Source organism: Cynara cardunculus (genome assembly GCF_001531365.2).
Source record: "Cynara cardunculus var. scolymus isolate 2C chromosome LG 12, CcrdV1, whole genome shotgun sequence".
NCBI classification, from domain to species: Eukaryota; Viridiplantae; Streptophyta; class Magnoliopsida; order Asterales; family Asteraceae; genus Cynara; species Cynara cardunculus.
The window spans coordinates 453727-469553 of record NC_037539.1 but is presented as its reverse complement, the minus strand read 5'-3'; the positions used below and the strand labels follow the sequence as shown (position 1 = coordinate 469553).

The window sequence follows — 15827 nt, the reverse complement described above, 5'->3', positions numbered from 1 at the left end:
AAGAGATTGACCATGATGGCAGGCATTCTTGATCGAAAAAGATGGTTTATGTTCCTTCACACCATTTATGCTCGTTCTTTATTTTGTTCGCCCCATGGTAGTACAAAACCCACAATGAACATCACGATTTTTCCTTATACGATATTAGACGATGGTATAGGGTACCCTGCATACAAGATCGAGGCGTGTTATAGGTTGTATATGCAAACTAGCTGACAAGCTAGATGTTAGCTAAAAAGCTGGTTGTGGCTTGATAAACTAACCATGTTCGGTAAAACTAGCTGATAATTTCAATATAAAATAAAATGGCCTAAAAATATACTGGGTATAATTAGAAAAAGTGGGAAAACCCCCAATAAGCTACTATCCGGAATAGCTATTTTATGGCTTACGAAATGAGGTTTTTTCATTAAGCTCAAAATATAGGCTCAATCATAGAAAGGATGGTCCTAAAACTATCCATGAACACGGAAACTAATAGAGGTAGGTGAAATTTTAGTAATACCCCTAGAAGTGACCATCCTCTATCCACAATTGGAAATCATTTTTATGCCAACACAAAAAATGGAAATCTCACATTCAAATGTCAAAGACTAGTTGTTTTTTTCTCTTCCATAAAAGGAACCATTTCCCTCTCTTTTCCACCTAAACTAGTGCGCGCACACACACATACATATAGTTGAGTTTTAGTGAGAAGAAGAGTTGAGGGATCTCTACCCTTGGATGCATACTATGATGAGATGCATCGGATCAATCTCTGTATCAAGTGCGATTCATGAGTGAGTTTGAGATTAAAAGTGATCAAAGGTCCAAACCCTTCTTACGTTTCTCACTTTAACTCTCCTTCTCACACGATCTTTCGCCTATATATATGTGTATATATGCATATATATATATATATACATATATGTGTGTGTGTGTTTGTAGTACAGGCCTGGCCTTGGCCACATGCAGTCCTTGCAACTGCACAAGACAACAAAAGCCCAAAGAGCATCGAGTTTTTATGTGTTTATTAGTTTTGGTTTAATCATCTGGGCTATAAACAACAAGCCCAAGCTGTCCAGAACATCAATTAAGCGACTAATCTAATTAAAAAAAGACAACATGAATACGGCCATCAAACAATTGAACAACCAACCGATTCCTACTATACCTCATCCCTTCTTGTTTGACTGTTTTGATTCTTTTGGTATGGGGATGAGGAGACTTGCTTGACTGGTCCCAAACCCTTAGAAAATAGTACGTTTCATTTGCTTAAAAAATCGGCATAGTGACGTTTTTTAGCATTCCTGCACAGGGCATCATAAACCCAACCACCAGCTTCATTGTAGTGTCATTATGTGTTTTCTCTATTCAAATTCTCTTTGTTTTATGTCATAATTTTTTAGTAAATGCACACTACTTCACAAAGGAGACCAACCATTCTCTCTGCTACAAGGACCCAATCCTTTCTGATAAAGAAATTGGTTTGGGAGCAGATGGGATTCAAGAAACACATACCAGAACCTATAGATAGTGAAATAAGGAAACCAACGGGACCATCGACCACATTTTACACATACGCTATCCGGTTAACCTATCACATAGGTCTTTCTACTAGTCCTCATGCCAATTTTGAGTTGTTGAGAGGTGAGACCCCACATTGGTTGGGTAGTGAACAAAGTTTGTCTTATAAGAGACTGGATACCTCATCTATTAGACGTATTTTAAAACTGTGAGTCCGGGTATGGATAAAGGAGATAATATCCGGTACGGTTGCCCGGAATGTTTCACTTAACCATGAAAACACCATTTTTTTCCTGCATATGGCTACGTGCTCGGTTCTTAACTTCTTATTGCAACCTTTACTACGAAATCATTACAACACTTCTTCAATTTCTATGCTATTTTTAAGGAAAAGGGAAAAGAGGTGAGGCTTAAACCTATGATCCTACAGAAGAAAGGAAGAAATCTTCCCATCTTTAGGCTTGTGAAATTCGTAGTGCTTTACAAAATCTCTCATGAAGCTCATCGTTAAGGAAATTAGTCAAAAAAACATAAAGACAATATTTAGGGCATGTTGTTAGCAACTTAATGGGCTTAATCGGACTCATAGCTTATTCAATCAGCTATATACAACTGTTTGGTAGTGGCTTAATGATATAAAAAGTGACTTATTCAGTAAGCTTTTAGAGGGAAGCTTTATACAGAAAGTCAAGTTTTTTTTCCAAACATGTCTCCCTCGATTAAAAAACAAGCTCCTTCCATCTATGAAAAAGCCTCCCAAACAAAAACCTTCTCAATCTATATAGTCAGATTAATCCACACAAAGAGCTTTATCAACAAAGAACTTGATCAAAAACCAACCAAACAATCACATGAAGTTTTGCATATACTGTGATGCAATTAAGTGCAACCCAAAAAAATATCAACATTCTTAAAGATTAAGACCGAATCAAGAACCTTCGCAGCTCGATTACACAAATTAACAAGTTATATACAAAGTTTTCATCCAACAATCATCAAAAAATCATAGAAATTGCCAAGTTTAAACCCTAAAACACATATTTAACCTATAATCAAGAAGTTAAAACACATTTAAACATGAAATTGGACAGATTACACCTTTTATTCAATGCAAACCCAGTTCAATAGAACCCTAAATATGCACTTCTGAAAGCTGATTCATAGACTAAACCACAAATTATTCATGAAAAATGAATTTATACCCCATTCATACAAATTCCCAGAAATCATCCAAACAAATTCGCAAAAATCATCCATAAAAGGGGTATTTTATAGCGTGTGTGTATGTATATATTGATAGAATCCTCAAAATGTGATCACAAACATCTCAATCGCCACTCAAATCAACTTATAATACATGATTATATATACGTAATTAGAGAGTGTAATTGAATGAATAGAAGAGTATTTTACATCTGAATTTCGTTTCCATCATTCAAAAGAACTAAGAATTTACTCAAGATATTACAATTACAGAAACCCAAATAGGTTTACCGGGTTAATACGGTTGATTTGGAGGACGAACCGAGATCCGAACGGGAAGCGGGCGACCAGTACCAGAACCACCACAGCTACTACACATCATCCGACCTGAACCAGCACAAGTCCGGCACCCACGGTCCCCGTCGGACCACCGATTACAAAGACAAGTAACCCGACCCGTTCCATTGCAACGTGAACACCTTGGGAACTCACCTGAACCCGGACCCATCATCGGGTTTTGATCCATTACCGATTTCAACAAAGCGGCTCCGGCCAATACGGAGAGACCAGTCGCGATCTGAGTTAAGACGATCGGACCCATATCGGATATCGAAGAATTGAGGTTCGTAGAGGGAGTATAGGATCGATGATGAGGAGAATTGATTATAATAGGAAGGAACTGTGAAGATTTTTTGGGTGAATGGAATTGATATTTGGGGATGCGATGTATATCAGTAATATACAGTTCACACAGATTGGGATAAATTGAAGTGGTGATGGAATTGTACACGTAGAAGCGTGTGAATTTGGAGGGTGGGCGTGTTTGGAAGTTTGCGATTTGAGGATTGTTATGGACGCAAATGGTTTACTTTGCTTATTGGTGTTTCTCATCCTCTTGTTTTGTTTTTATTGATTTTGATTTGGATTTGATTTACCAAACGCTTATTAAGTTAAGATATTTTATTGGATAAATATGGTAAAAACCAAGAATTTGACGACATTATACTTATTACAGAGTCGGAGGTACATATGAACAACAGGTTGGAGCAGTGGAGGGTGACACTGAAAATGCACAACTTGCATGTTAGTCGTACGAGTACTAGATACACAGTAATGGATCCAGAAACTTAAGTGATCGGGAGCCTAATGGTATAAAAATCCTGAAACCGACTAACTCAACAGAATCAAAACGGTTTTACGTTATTCGGTTTCGGGTTAAAGGGTTAAGATAACCGAATAAAGTAAGTTTCGGTTATTTTGCTCCATATCGGTTAACCGAATAATAATTTACATTATTATTTAATTTATATAATTTCCTTCTAGATGAATTGGTTTGAACATATATAAAAATTAACATTAGATGAATTGATTTATCTTGAAACTAAAATATAAAAAAATTGAGACGTATTTAACAAAATCATCAACCAACGTTAGCATTGTAGCATGATTGCAAGAACTAACGACAAGGGAATGTGGGAGACAACTGGACGAGGTTTAAGATGGCATAAAAATGGGAATTTGGAGAACTGAAACAGAGATGTTGGTTGACAAAAAGATTCAACTAAAATTAACGAACAAAATTAATAAATTAGTAAATAAACTAATTATATTATATAATTAAAAAACCGTTGAAAGAAATATGGGAATTGTAGATAGATGGAGTTTTGACGGAATCAACGGTTGAGATGATACCGAACATGATTATCACGTTTTGTAAACTTTGGTTGAACTTTGACTTCTTTTTTGTTATTGTTTAAATCTATCATTATTTTTTAAAGTCGACATTTTAATTTTTTTATGAGTATAAAATAATATAATCGGATTAAATATTATTATAATTATTTTTAAAATATTTTATTCTTTTTTGTATATGTTCAAGTACGGTTATGTATTTATATAAACTTGATTTTTAATTTAAAAAATAATAATAATAAAAAATCTTTACAGAAATTTGTATAAATATTCACACTTGCATAAAAAACAGAAGATCGTTGATATAAAAAAAATCTATTAAAAGACCATTCAGCCAAATGATCGAGGGTTGTTTAGTTAGATGGTCTAATGACAGGTTTTTAGGCATTCTTGTATTTGAAAGAGGAGACATTTTTTCAGTTGGGCAAAAATATTCTTAAGATTTGTAAGAAAGACAAGAATTAGAAAACCATGTCAGAAGGACATTTAGCTAAATAACCCGTGTTTAGTATTATGAATCAATCAAACGACCTTTTTTGGGAATCAACAAGGAGATTCAAACTCGGGATCTGGTAAAATCCTATTCAAGTTAAATAGACCATATATAGCTAAGCCAAACACCTTATGGTAGTTTCAGGGCTTAGAATTATCGGTTTGTTTACATTCCTATAAGTTTCTAAGGGATTGTTCGGTTAATTTTTTGTTAAGACCTGGATGGATAAAGTTGTCTGTATAATAACTTATAAATTGTTGTTTGGTTGTTGTGTTGAATAAGTTGTCTGAATAATATAAATGACCATTTTACTCCCTTTCTTTGTTTTTAGCCTTTTCATTAACAAAAAAAACTCATTGTTCACTGTCCCAAGTTCCCAATTAGAATTCTACTTCTTGTGAACTCGCGGATGGGAGGAGTGCGAGAGTTGAGCCCGCATAGCAAATAACAAGAAGAAAGTATATCTACATATGAGAGCCATGATTTTGTTTCATGAAACAAAAAGAAGAAAAACAGGTTTGCAAATGGTATGAACCGGCAGAAGAAACATAAGAAATGATGAGTCTTCAATAAATCTCCAAAGGGAAGGAACTGTGGAGACTGGAAGGAACCTGTGATGGTGGTGTGTGGTGGAGTTTTCAACAAATCTCCACCAAACCTGCAACAATAAGGAAATCGATAGAGCGAACCTACATGAGGGAAATTGAGGGAGAGAACCTGCAATAGTAAAAAAGTGACTTATTCAGTATAATTACTACTTGATATGGTCGAATGATATAAAAATGACTTATTCAGTAAAAAGAAACTTTATACAAAAAATCAAATTGTTTCTAAACATGTTTTTCCCATTAAAAAGCAAACTTTTTTCATACTCATCCAAATAAAAACCTTCTTAATCTATTAAGGTAGATTAATTCATACAGACAACTTTATGAATACATAACATGAATTAACCAACCAAATAAACTCCAAATTTGTACGTGCAAGTTTTATAAATATAACAATAAAATAATAATAATTTGTTTTCTGAAAACCTAAAAACATATACAAACGATTTTGGTCACTATTTCCATAACCAAAATACTTGGTCATCGTACTGGTACAAAAGGTGGCAAACAGGCCTGTAACCTAACAATACGCCACCGCCGATTGTGATCCTAGCAAAACCTTGCGCCACCGCCGGTGACATTCTCCGCCGGAGGTATTTCGAAATGCCACAATCTTCCGACGCCTTTCTTCAAATTCTTCCGGCATAAAAACTCCTCGGCGTATTCCTTCTCCACTTTCCGATCAACATCATGCAAAAACACATGCGTTATTCCTGGTTTTTTACGATTCCTCGCCATGACGGCGGCGAAGTAAATCGCCCCCATTCTTCCCGGCGCCTCGTTGTAATACCCCCTCGGTGCGTCGATCATGATGATATCCCATTCAGTATCGTAAACCTCATCTGGTAGACCGGTGATTGCTAACTTGCACCGGGTGTTACCTTGAATAAAAGCTCTGGATGGTGAACATTCCGGTTCGGAGTGATACGAATTGAGGAGATCGTCGGCGTCGGAGAGTTTCGTCTGGTAATCGACGGTGAAGACGTTTAGATCTGGGGCGGTTTTAAGGACGCTAAGGACCCACTTTGCGTCTTCTTCAAGGAATAGCGTTTTGCCATGTGGATTAAACGAGGCCCACATTAGGGAATCGTGACCTAACCCAAAAACGAGGAAATTGCAGGGGGAAATGGAGAGGAGAACATCGAAGGAGATTGTGATCTCGGCGAGAGATTGTTGAGGGACGACTAAGGCGGTGGCGTAGTGGAGGATGGCGTCGAGTTGCAGCGGTGTTGTGGTGGTGGAATAGAATTCGTCGGAGATGGATTCAGTACAGAAGAGACCGCTATCACCGGCGCCGATGAAACTAGAGATGATAAGGCAGAAACCGATGAGGGCGACGACGGTGAATATGGTGAAGAGTCTCCGGTCAGGGAGCGGCGGAAGGTTGTTCATCATTTTGAGATCTCCGGTGGAAGGGAAAGTGGAAACACGAAATGTTGGTATGGTCGGTTGCATGGAAGAAAATCTTGGATGTGTCACCACAATTCCCCGAAAACCTTGTGATTTAATTGCCACAAGAATATTTTAAATCTTTATTTAATTATATTTTATTTTTATTTTAAATGATTAAATATAGAATTATTTAACTACAAAGGTGGTGCTTGATTGGTTTGAGTTTAGCTCAAAATGTCAAAAGTATCGGGAGGTCTCAGTTTCAAATTCAAGAAGAAATAAAAATCCCCTTGTGGCCACGGAGGTCAAATGCGATGACTCCGAACTATCTGTAAAGCAGGTGGTCGTCCTAGGATTAATTGGCTCGCATAACGAGTAAGATATCTAAGTTAATTAAAAAAATATAAAATTATTATTAATGAAAAAACTATAAATTTTCTTATTTGAATGATTCAATCTTTGAATTTTTTTAAATGAATTATCGAATTTTTAAAAATTAGTTATCTAAAATATTTTAAAAGGACTATTTGTAACCCATTAGAAAAGTTTTAAAATTTATATTTTAACAAAAACATTAAATCATACGCCCATCAAGACCCCTCGCAAACAACGGTATCACTCTCTCTCGTCCCATTGTTGTGTGTACTTCGTATCGGTTATCGTATTGTTGACTCGTGTAATCAATCTCTCTCTTTTTTTGATCTATTTTTAGGGGTTATAAGTAGTTTTACTTTAATATCTTCTCAGCCACTTACATGTAGTTTTTTAGGTTAAAATGATGTAACTAATCAATTTTTAAAAGTCCGATGATTTATTTTTTTGAAAAAAATATTTAGAAACTTAATCGTTTAAAATGATAAAGTTTAATGGTTTTTCATTCAAAAAAAATAGTTTATGGACTTAATCATTCAAAATGGAATACTTTGTTAGGTTTTCCTATTTTTTTCCAGAAATAAGTAAATTATGATTTATGTTCTCATGGTTTGTTTAAATTTGGAGTAAACTACATGTTTGGTCTTCGTGGTTTTCAAAAATAACATTTTTCATCTCTATAATTTTGAAATTATAAGATAGCCATTATGGTTTATAAAAATGTCGGATTTGGTTCCTCCCTCTAATGTAAGGCATATTTTAACCTAATTAACTGAATCAAATGCAAAAAATTCTTTTATTGATTTATATTTTTGTTTCTTAACCAATTAAAATCGATTTTATGATTGGATTTATGTGGTTTTTGGTCAGGTAAATGATAAATTTTTTTGATAAAATGATGAAAATACTACCCGCTTAATTTTTTTAACAGTCATGGGAGGGAGTGATCAAATCCAGACTCTTTTACGAACTATTATGGACATCTTGTAATTTCGAAACTGTAATGATTAAAAGTATTATTCTTGACAACCCAGAAGAACGAAAATTGTAGTTTACTCTTAAACTTGTGATTTTTTGTTCTGTCTATGTATAGATTGGAAAGGTCTTTGTTCGAGGGGTGCTTCAATGATGGAAATAGCGTGTTTTTTAATTAGGAGTAGGTTTGGAAAATCTTGGCTTCCTGCATAAAGCTTCCCTAAAAACTTACTGAATAAACCACTTTTTATATCATTAAGCCATTTTCTATATCATTAAGTCACTATCAAATAGTCATGTATAACTCACCTATTAAGTTGTGGGTCGATAAGATCATTGACTAAATAGCCACTTTATTCCCCTAGTATGCATTCATTCAAAACTATAAATGCAACCATTAACCTTGCAGAAAGAAAACTTAGATTTCAGACTACCTCTGAGGTGAAAGTTGGGAGATGAGTTTGAGGTTTCAATGATGATTTGATGAAACAAAGACATGTGAAAGAACAAAGGGCATATATTAGTTAAGAAAAAGGAAAAGCATGAGAACGTAACGAGATGATCGGTGTTGCATACATACATAAGGCGAAGAGAAATGCGCTACAGAAAGTATTTCATTCGATCATCTCTCCTCATGGCATTGTATACAGCTTGAACCTGAAAAAGATATGGAAACATTATGTAGGGTTATTTACTTCTGCTTTTCCATTAAGCCCTACATGGGTATAGATTTGTCTATCTTAGGGATGGAGACAGATGGGTGTGAGAGGCAAAGAGAGAGTTGGATTACTTCTAACGCATTTTTGGTTTTATTTTGTTTGAGGTGGCTTAATGGAGACAATAGAAGGGTTCTGCCTTATTCCATATAGCCAATTTTGGTTTAATACACTCATTTATAGTTCAGCGGATAAACTGCCCACGCCATTAAGCTCATTAAACTGTTAGTAAACTGCCTAGGGTTCGATTCCAAGCATACATAACAATTGTAGCCACTGGGTTTATAAGATTTGATTTCTTGCAGTCACACTTTGCCAGGATTAGTCTAGACATAGCCTAGGACACCCTTCTAAAAAGAAGGGGCCCATAGTCATCAAGATGAAATACCCTCCCAACACCACCGATACTAATAATAAATAAGCGACCAAAAAATATCAATTTTATTAGCAATTAAACACCATCGGTTTCAATTTATATTGTTTACTTGAACATATACAATTTGTTATTGAATTTTGAAGTTCAATGCGGAGTGTGTGTGTGTGTGTGTGTGAGAGAGAGAGAGAGAGAGAGAGAGAGAGAGGACCTGCTCGCTAGAAACTACTTGAACGGGTCCAATGTTCACCGATACATACTTCCCACCAGATGACATTTTCTGCTTCACCTGGCCCTGTTAGAGAATCATATAACCAAGTTGGATCAAGTCCAAAGAGATCTTGGGTTGCCTAAATCAGCCAAATGTGCATCATGTAAACAGAAAGCAAAAGCCTAGGCGTTAGAAGGTCTAGAGTACCGAAAATTCATGTGGAGGGCATTTGTGTCTTTTTACCATCTCATGCTACAATCATCCAATACAATTGCCTTTTATCAATATTCTTGTAAATATCATAGTATGAAGTTGGGAAAAAAATTGAGAAAGAGGATTACGGTTTCATGGTTTAAGAAATCAATCAGGACAGTTATGACCGTTAACATCGAGGATTACCAAAACCCTAAATTCATCGGAATAGGAGGTTTCTTCGATGACGAATGTACTATTCAAGAGTTCCCTAACTACAATAAAATCGTAAAAAGTGGCCATGGATGTAGACAAGTTGTTGAACCATATAAGTATTGTGTGCAATTTGTCGTTTCTGCATTCTTATTTTGTGTGTGTGATTATCAATCATTTTTTTCTGTTTCAGCAATTACCATAATCGATGCCGAGTCATGAATGACAAAAACCCCAGATTCTTCGGGGTTTTGCCCCATGTCTGCATCTATAAAACAAGATCCAAATGTGACAATATCTGTAACATGCTAACTATACCAAATATTGTTTGCTTTGTCCACGCTAAATGCATCTAGTAGAGGAGGTCTCCAGTCCCCTTATAAGGCAACCTTTGTTCTCCTCCCCAACTGATATGGGATCTTACAATGATTTGAACTCAAGACCTCATACATAATCCCAATACTTTTACTACTAGCCTATTGATATTTTCATTGTAACATCCCACATCGGTTGGGGAGAGGAACAAAGTTTGCCTTATAAGGAACTGGACACCTCCTCTATTAGACGCACTTTAAAATCGTGAATCCATGTGTGGACAAAGTGGACAACATATGGTACACTTAGCCTGTGATGTTACAAACAGTTTACGAGTCAGGAAGTTGGGCTCCCAAGGGGGGTGGATTGTAAGATCCCATATCGTTGGGGAAGGGGGAACTAAGGTTGCCTTATAAGGAACTGTCTATCAGATGCGTTTTAAAACCGTGAGTTATGGGCAAAGCAGACAACATCTAGTACAGTTAGCATGTGATGTTACAAATGGTTTCCAAATCAGGAACCAAACTGGTGTACCAACGAGGAAGTTGGGCTCCCAAGCGGGGTGGATTTTAAGATCCCACATCGGTTTGGAGGGGAATTAAGGTTGTCTTAGAAAGGACTAGATACCTCCACTATCAAACGTGTTTTAAAATTGTGAGTCCATGTATGGAAAGGCATACATTATGGTTAGCTTGTGATGTTACAAATGGTATCAGAGCCAAGAACCAGACTGTTGTGCGAGCGTCCTCCACGGGGGTGAATTGTAAGATCCCACATCGGTTGGGGAGGGGAACAAATCTTTCCTTACAAGGAACTAGATACGTCCTCTATCAGACGCGTTTTAAAATCATAGATCCATGTATGGAAAAAGTAATATCTGGTACGGTTAGCTTGTGACATTACAAATGGTATCAGAGCCGGGAACCAAACTGGTGTGCCGGCAATGCTGGTGGGCTCCAGGGGGTGGATTGTACAATCCCACATTGGTTGGAGAGGGGAACTAAGGTTGTCTTACAAGAGACTAGATACCTCCTCTATCAGACGCGTTTTTTAACCGTGAGTCCAAGTATGGACAAAGCAGACAATATTTGGTACAATTAGCAGGTTCATCATCATATTTAACGAAGGATGCAGTTTAAGAAATATGTACCTGTGGAATTGGGTGTTGAATGACTGACTCAACAGCAACTACCATAGCTTGCACAAAATCATCACCTCCGGTTCCAATTGCTGTAAATCCTCTTACCGTTGGGTACGTGTTTACCTGTTATATGAATAAGTAAAATTATTTAACTCGATAACTAAACACGTGGCACACAGAGATAAAATCTTCTAGCCATTAGAGCATCTTCAACAGATTCTCTAAAATAGAGAAAATGGGGATTTTGGACAATTTTATGCACCAACAGATTCTCCAAAACGGAGAAAGTAGGAGAGAATGTAAATTTCTCCAAATACGGAGAACTCTCCACAAATGATTACCATGAAAGAGAAATTATTTTTTATTATATTCCACCAATAAAAAACATTGAAATGAAATGTTTTGGAGAGAGAACATAATATTTTATTAAATGTATGAAATATTTTAATAATATAACTAATGATGTAATCTCAAAAATGGAGAATCTGTTGGAGTTGAAATGCAATTATTTTTAGAGATTTTGAACTTCGATACTCCAATCTGGATAACTTTTTAAGAATCTGTTGGAGATGCTCTAAGTAGGCAGTGAAACTGAAAAGTGAATTCATTGAAGGAAAACAGCATATAGATATGGAAATATATACACGGCACTATCTAACCGACTAGCTAACTAGACTACTAGAGTAGTATAAATTGACTCAACTGCCCTTCTTCACCGACAATCAGTTACCCGTTATAGAAATTTGACTGTTTATCATGCAATGTTGTTGAAGCTAAAATGTTACCGTCTCCCTTCCAAAGTTACAGTTAGATTTGGGTGTTTTAACTCTTTGTGGTTGAAAGAGTTATATGGTTTTATTTTCTATTTCTAACAATATAAATTTTTCACCAGTACCCTTTTCCATAAATTTTACCTGGTACATATGGTTATTCGCAAATCATGAGTGAAAGTTATTATGTGATCGGAACATAATTGACATTTTTAATAATCTGAGTAGCTAAAAGCATTTGCAATGTTGAAAAAAATCTGACTAAAAACTAAAAGGGTAAATTTATAGTTCAACAAGAAGATATACTAGGTTTATAGGGTAAATGTAGAATCGAGGACCAATAAAACATAACTAGAAATGAGGATGTTTCGGGATGGCTCTGACTAAGCGGTTGTTTGGTTGGCTTTCCATTAAATCTTGTATGGATAAAACTGTTTATGTGGATTAGTCTGTCAGAAGAGATTGGGAGGGGATTGTTTGAAAAAAACTTAAAGCTTCCCCCTAAAGCTTACTGAATAAGCCACTTTCCATATCATTAAGCCACTACCAAACAGTCATGTATAGCTGACGGAATAAGTTGTGAGTCTCATTAAGCTCATTAAGCTGCTAACAAACACTCCCTAAGAAACTAATGCAGCAGTGCTTTATATGGTATGAAAATCTCCATGATGATCATTTGGATTGACTTTGAGATCAATAACCACAGCAAAATGTAGGGGATTGTTAAGAAATAATCAAACAAGCACAATATATTGTACCTTAATAATTATGGGTAGTGAATATATCTTACTTAGAAGAAAGTTCAGATAGAAAAGAAGATAACATGGATATACTGTCTTCTTAACAAAGAATCATCATTTTTCTGACAAATTTAGGCCAAGGTTGGATCTGGGGGCGGACCTATTAGGAGGTGAGTAGCTCCCGTGCACATGCTCACTCGATTATTGCAAGAGAAAAAAAGTTAGCCGTTTGATAGGTACATCCACGTGATTTCGAGGGGTGCCATTAAATACTTTGAAACCAAATCTATGTCAGAAACTAAACATAGGCAAGATGGTTGGAATACTACTTTATATACAAGAGGTCATGGTTTCAAATCTATTAGGTGAAAGTTTGTTTTTTAATATACAATTATAAACGTTACTACCACTATGGCAAGACAATATTTTGTTAATTTTTCTCCCATTTTGATTTTATTATTTTTTTCATGATTTATTTTCCTTCCAAGGTCAATTCATCTAAAAGGTTGTCACTTTTTATCTCATTTTCCAGTCAATACATATTTATTTCAAGGACAGGTGTGCAACGAGGATGTTGGCCTCCCAAGGGGGTGGGTCGTAAGATCCCACATCGGTTGGAGAGGGGAACAAAGGTTTCCTTATAAGGGACTGGATACCTCCTCTTATCAGACACGTTTTTTGTGAGTCCAGGTGTGGACAAAGTGGATAGTATTTGGTGCGGTTAGCCTGGGATGTCATAATTGGTATTAGAGTCCGGAACCGGAATGGTGTGCCGATGAGGACGTTGGCCTCCCAAGGGTGGTGAATTGTAAGATACCACATCGGTTGGGGAGGGGAGCAAAGGTTGTCTTATAAGGGACTAGATACCTCCTCTATCAAAGGTGTTTTAAAACCTGATCCAGGTGTGGACAATGCAAATTTGGAATACAAACAGATGTAATTGGTGTTCTTTAGGAAATGCTAGAAAGATGTTAATAATTGTCTACAGCATTGATGCTTTTACCTCTATCAGTTGCTAATGGATTTGATTTTAGTATAGCCTAACTAGTTTAGGATAAACAACTCATTGTAGTTGAAAATAAGAAAAAGTAACATATACCTTCTGATCAAGAGAGAGCCACTCGTCGGTTGAATCATCAGTAACCGTTCCTCCAAGAACCATGTTTGTGGTTTGTCCAACTCTACCTTCGGTCTTTGAAACTTCTGAATCAAACTCAATAGTTAGTCTTAGCAACTTTACAACAACTCACACCAACTACTTGATAAAAATATCACGTATGTGAGGAGGACAAAGTATATTTAGTAGCAGTAGTCACGGGTGGATCCACACTAGTCTAGTGATATGATGTCGTAATGTAAATAATTATAGGGTAATGAAAGGTGTCACTGTATTATTTTGTTGTATGCAACTGTATATATTTTGAAACTACAATGAGAACACAAATTCCCCTTGGTAGAGTTGGTTAGCAAGATTTTTCCCCCATCGAATCCCATTTGTGTCATTTGCTTAGTTTTTAGCTTTTAATTTCAGATTTATTATGTTTTTTAAAACAAATTGCAATAAAGGACTTGAATACATGACCTCACATATGAAAAGCAAGGAACTAACCAACTGACCGGTGATGATTTTACGCATATCTTCATTTCTTATAGTCAAACTATGCCACCACTTGAAAAAATTTCTAGGTCCGCCTTTCATGGTAGTAGTAGTTGAAAGGTAATAATGATAGTACGAGGGTAAACGAAAATGATTTATTTCTGCTACGTGATAGGGGGCGAATCAAGCGGGGGTATTGGTTATTGTGTTTTCTGGCTCAAGCCTTGGGAGAGACCCCGCCTCTAGAGACTGCTGGTACATTCGAAATCATTCGATTCCATTCAAACAATTGCAACTTGTTTTTCTTTCAATTTTACACCACTACCATTGGCAATTATCCACCTACTTGCTATTGCTCCACCATTCCAGAACTATCATGTACTTTGCGAAGAACTTTGTTCTGGTTTAAGAGTCCCATGTGGTACATAAGGAAACAATCTCCTCAAATTTACTTGTCACAATGGTGTAAATTCTTCAAGTTATGAAAATTTTGGTGAATGAACTCTATAATCTACACGATGGAGTATCTCATACAATATGCATCTTCATCAACCAACAATAAGCAACATTGCATCTAACATAATCTGAAAACGGTGATTCCATCCATCATCTTCAGCATTGGAAAACAGTGGTAAGTGGATTATGAAGTAGAATTAGTCAGCTTAAGAATGCAACATCAAATCAGTTAATCCATTATTCATAAGTCATAACCACACTTATCAAAATCCTTCAAACCCCCTACCAAATTTAATCCATGGCATTTCAAAATACAATTAGAATCCTTCATTTGCAAACTCTATCTCCATAACTGTCCATCCCAATTACCACCTAACTCGAATCCGAATCAAAATAAAACTGTAATTGGGGATAAATGTTAGTACCTGAAATAGCCTTGAGAACGGCTTCTTGAGGAGGTTCCTGGTCACTCTCAGCAGACGATGACGATAGGTTTTCATCATGAGAGCAATTAAACCGTTGATGTATTCGTCTTTCCGCTATAATATCTCTAACTTTTGTAGGGATTCTAAATCCACATCTTGAATTCGAAGCTGATGTTCTAGATTTCTGATTAGCTAAGGATAAGGAAAAGGAGGTGCGATTAGGGGAAGCTCGCCATGGCTCGGTGAGCATCACAGTTCGAAATACTATCCTGCACGACATTTTTATGAATTTCCCTCTTTCTTCCCACAATCTGAAATCCGATTGAATTCAAAGTGTATGAAACAGTTATGCGAATGGAGGAGAGATTTTGGGAGGAATTTGGTTACGGGTTTCGTGTACACCGGTGATTTGAGCGCCACTTTGCCCCTGAAATCTC

The 15827-nt window shown here is 36.3% G+C and overlaps 3 protein-coding genes across 4 annotated transcripts; all 3 read right to left on the bottom strand.

The window, feature by feature from the left end:
• Nucleotides 1-2817: 2817 nt before the first annotated feature.
• On the bottom strand, nucleotides 2818-3464 carry LOC112523115. Its single transcript, XM_025132567.1, has one exon. The coding sequence runs from the start codon at nucleotides 3308-3310 to the stop codon at nucleotides 3005-3007; it is 306 nt and encodes a 101-aa protein (XP_024988335.1). The 5' UTR covers nucleotides 3311-3464; the 3' UTR covers nucleotides 2818-3004.
• Nucleotides 3465-6051: 2587 nt separating this feature from the next.
• On the bottom strand, nucleotides 6052-6897 carry LOC112522372 (probable methyltransferase At1g27930). Its single transcript, XM_025131463.1, has one exon. It carries the CDS (start codon nucleotides 6895-6897, stop codon nucleotides 6052-6054), a length of 846 nt encoding a protein of 281 aa, XP_024987231.1.
• Nucleotides 6898-8644: 1747 nt separating this feature from the next.
• Nucleotides 8645-15827, bottom strand: LOC112522985. Of its 2 annotated transcripts, none has more exons than XM_025132368.1 (5): nucleotides 15391-15827; nucleotides 14012-14115; nucleotides 11412-11525; nucleotides 9542-9625; nucleotides 8645-8898 (listed from the first exon to the last, which is right to left on the bottom strand). In XM_025132368.1, exons 1-5 carry the CDS (start codon nucleotides 15668-15670, stop codon nucleotides 8842-8844), a joined length of 639 nt encoding a protein of 212 aa, XP_024988136.1. In that variant the 5' UTR covers nucleotides 15671-15827; the 3' UTR covers nucleotides 8645-8841. The 2 variants fall into 2 exon arrangements, with proteins under 2 accessions (XP_024988136.1, XP_024988137.1); XM_025132369.1 differs by having other exon boundaries at nucleotides 14012-14112; nucleotides 15391-15808.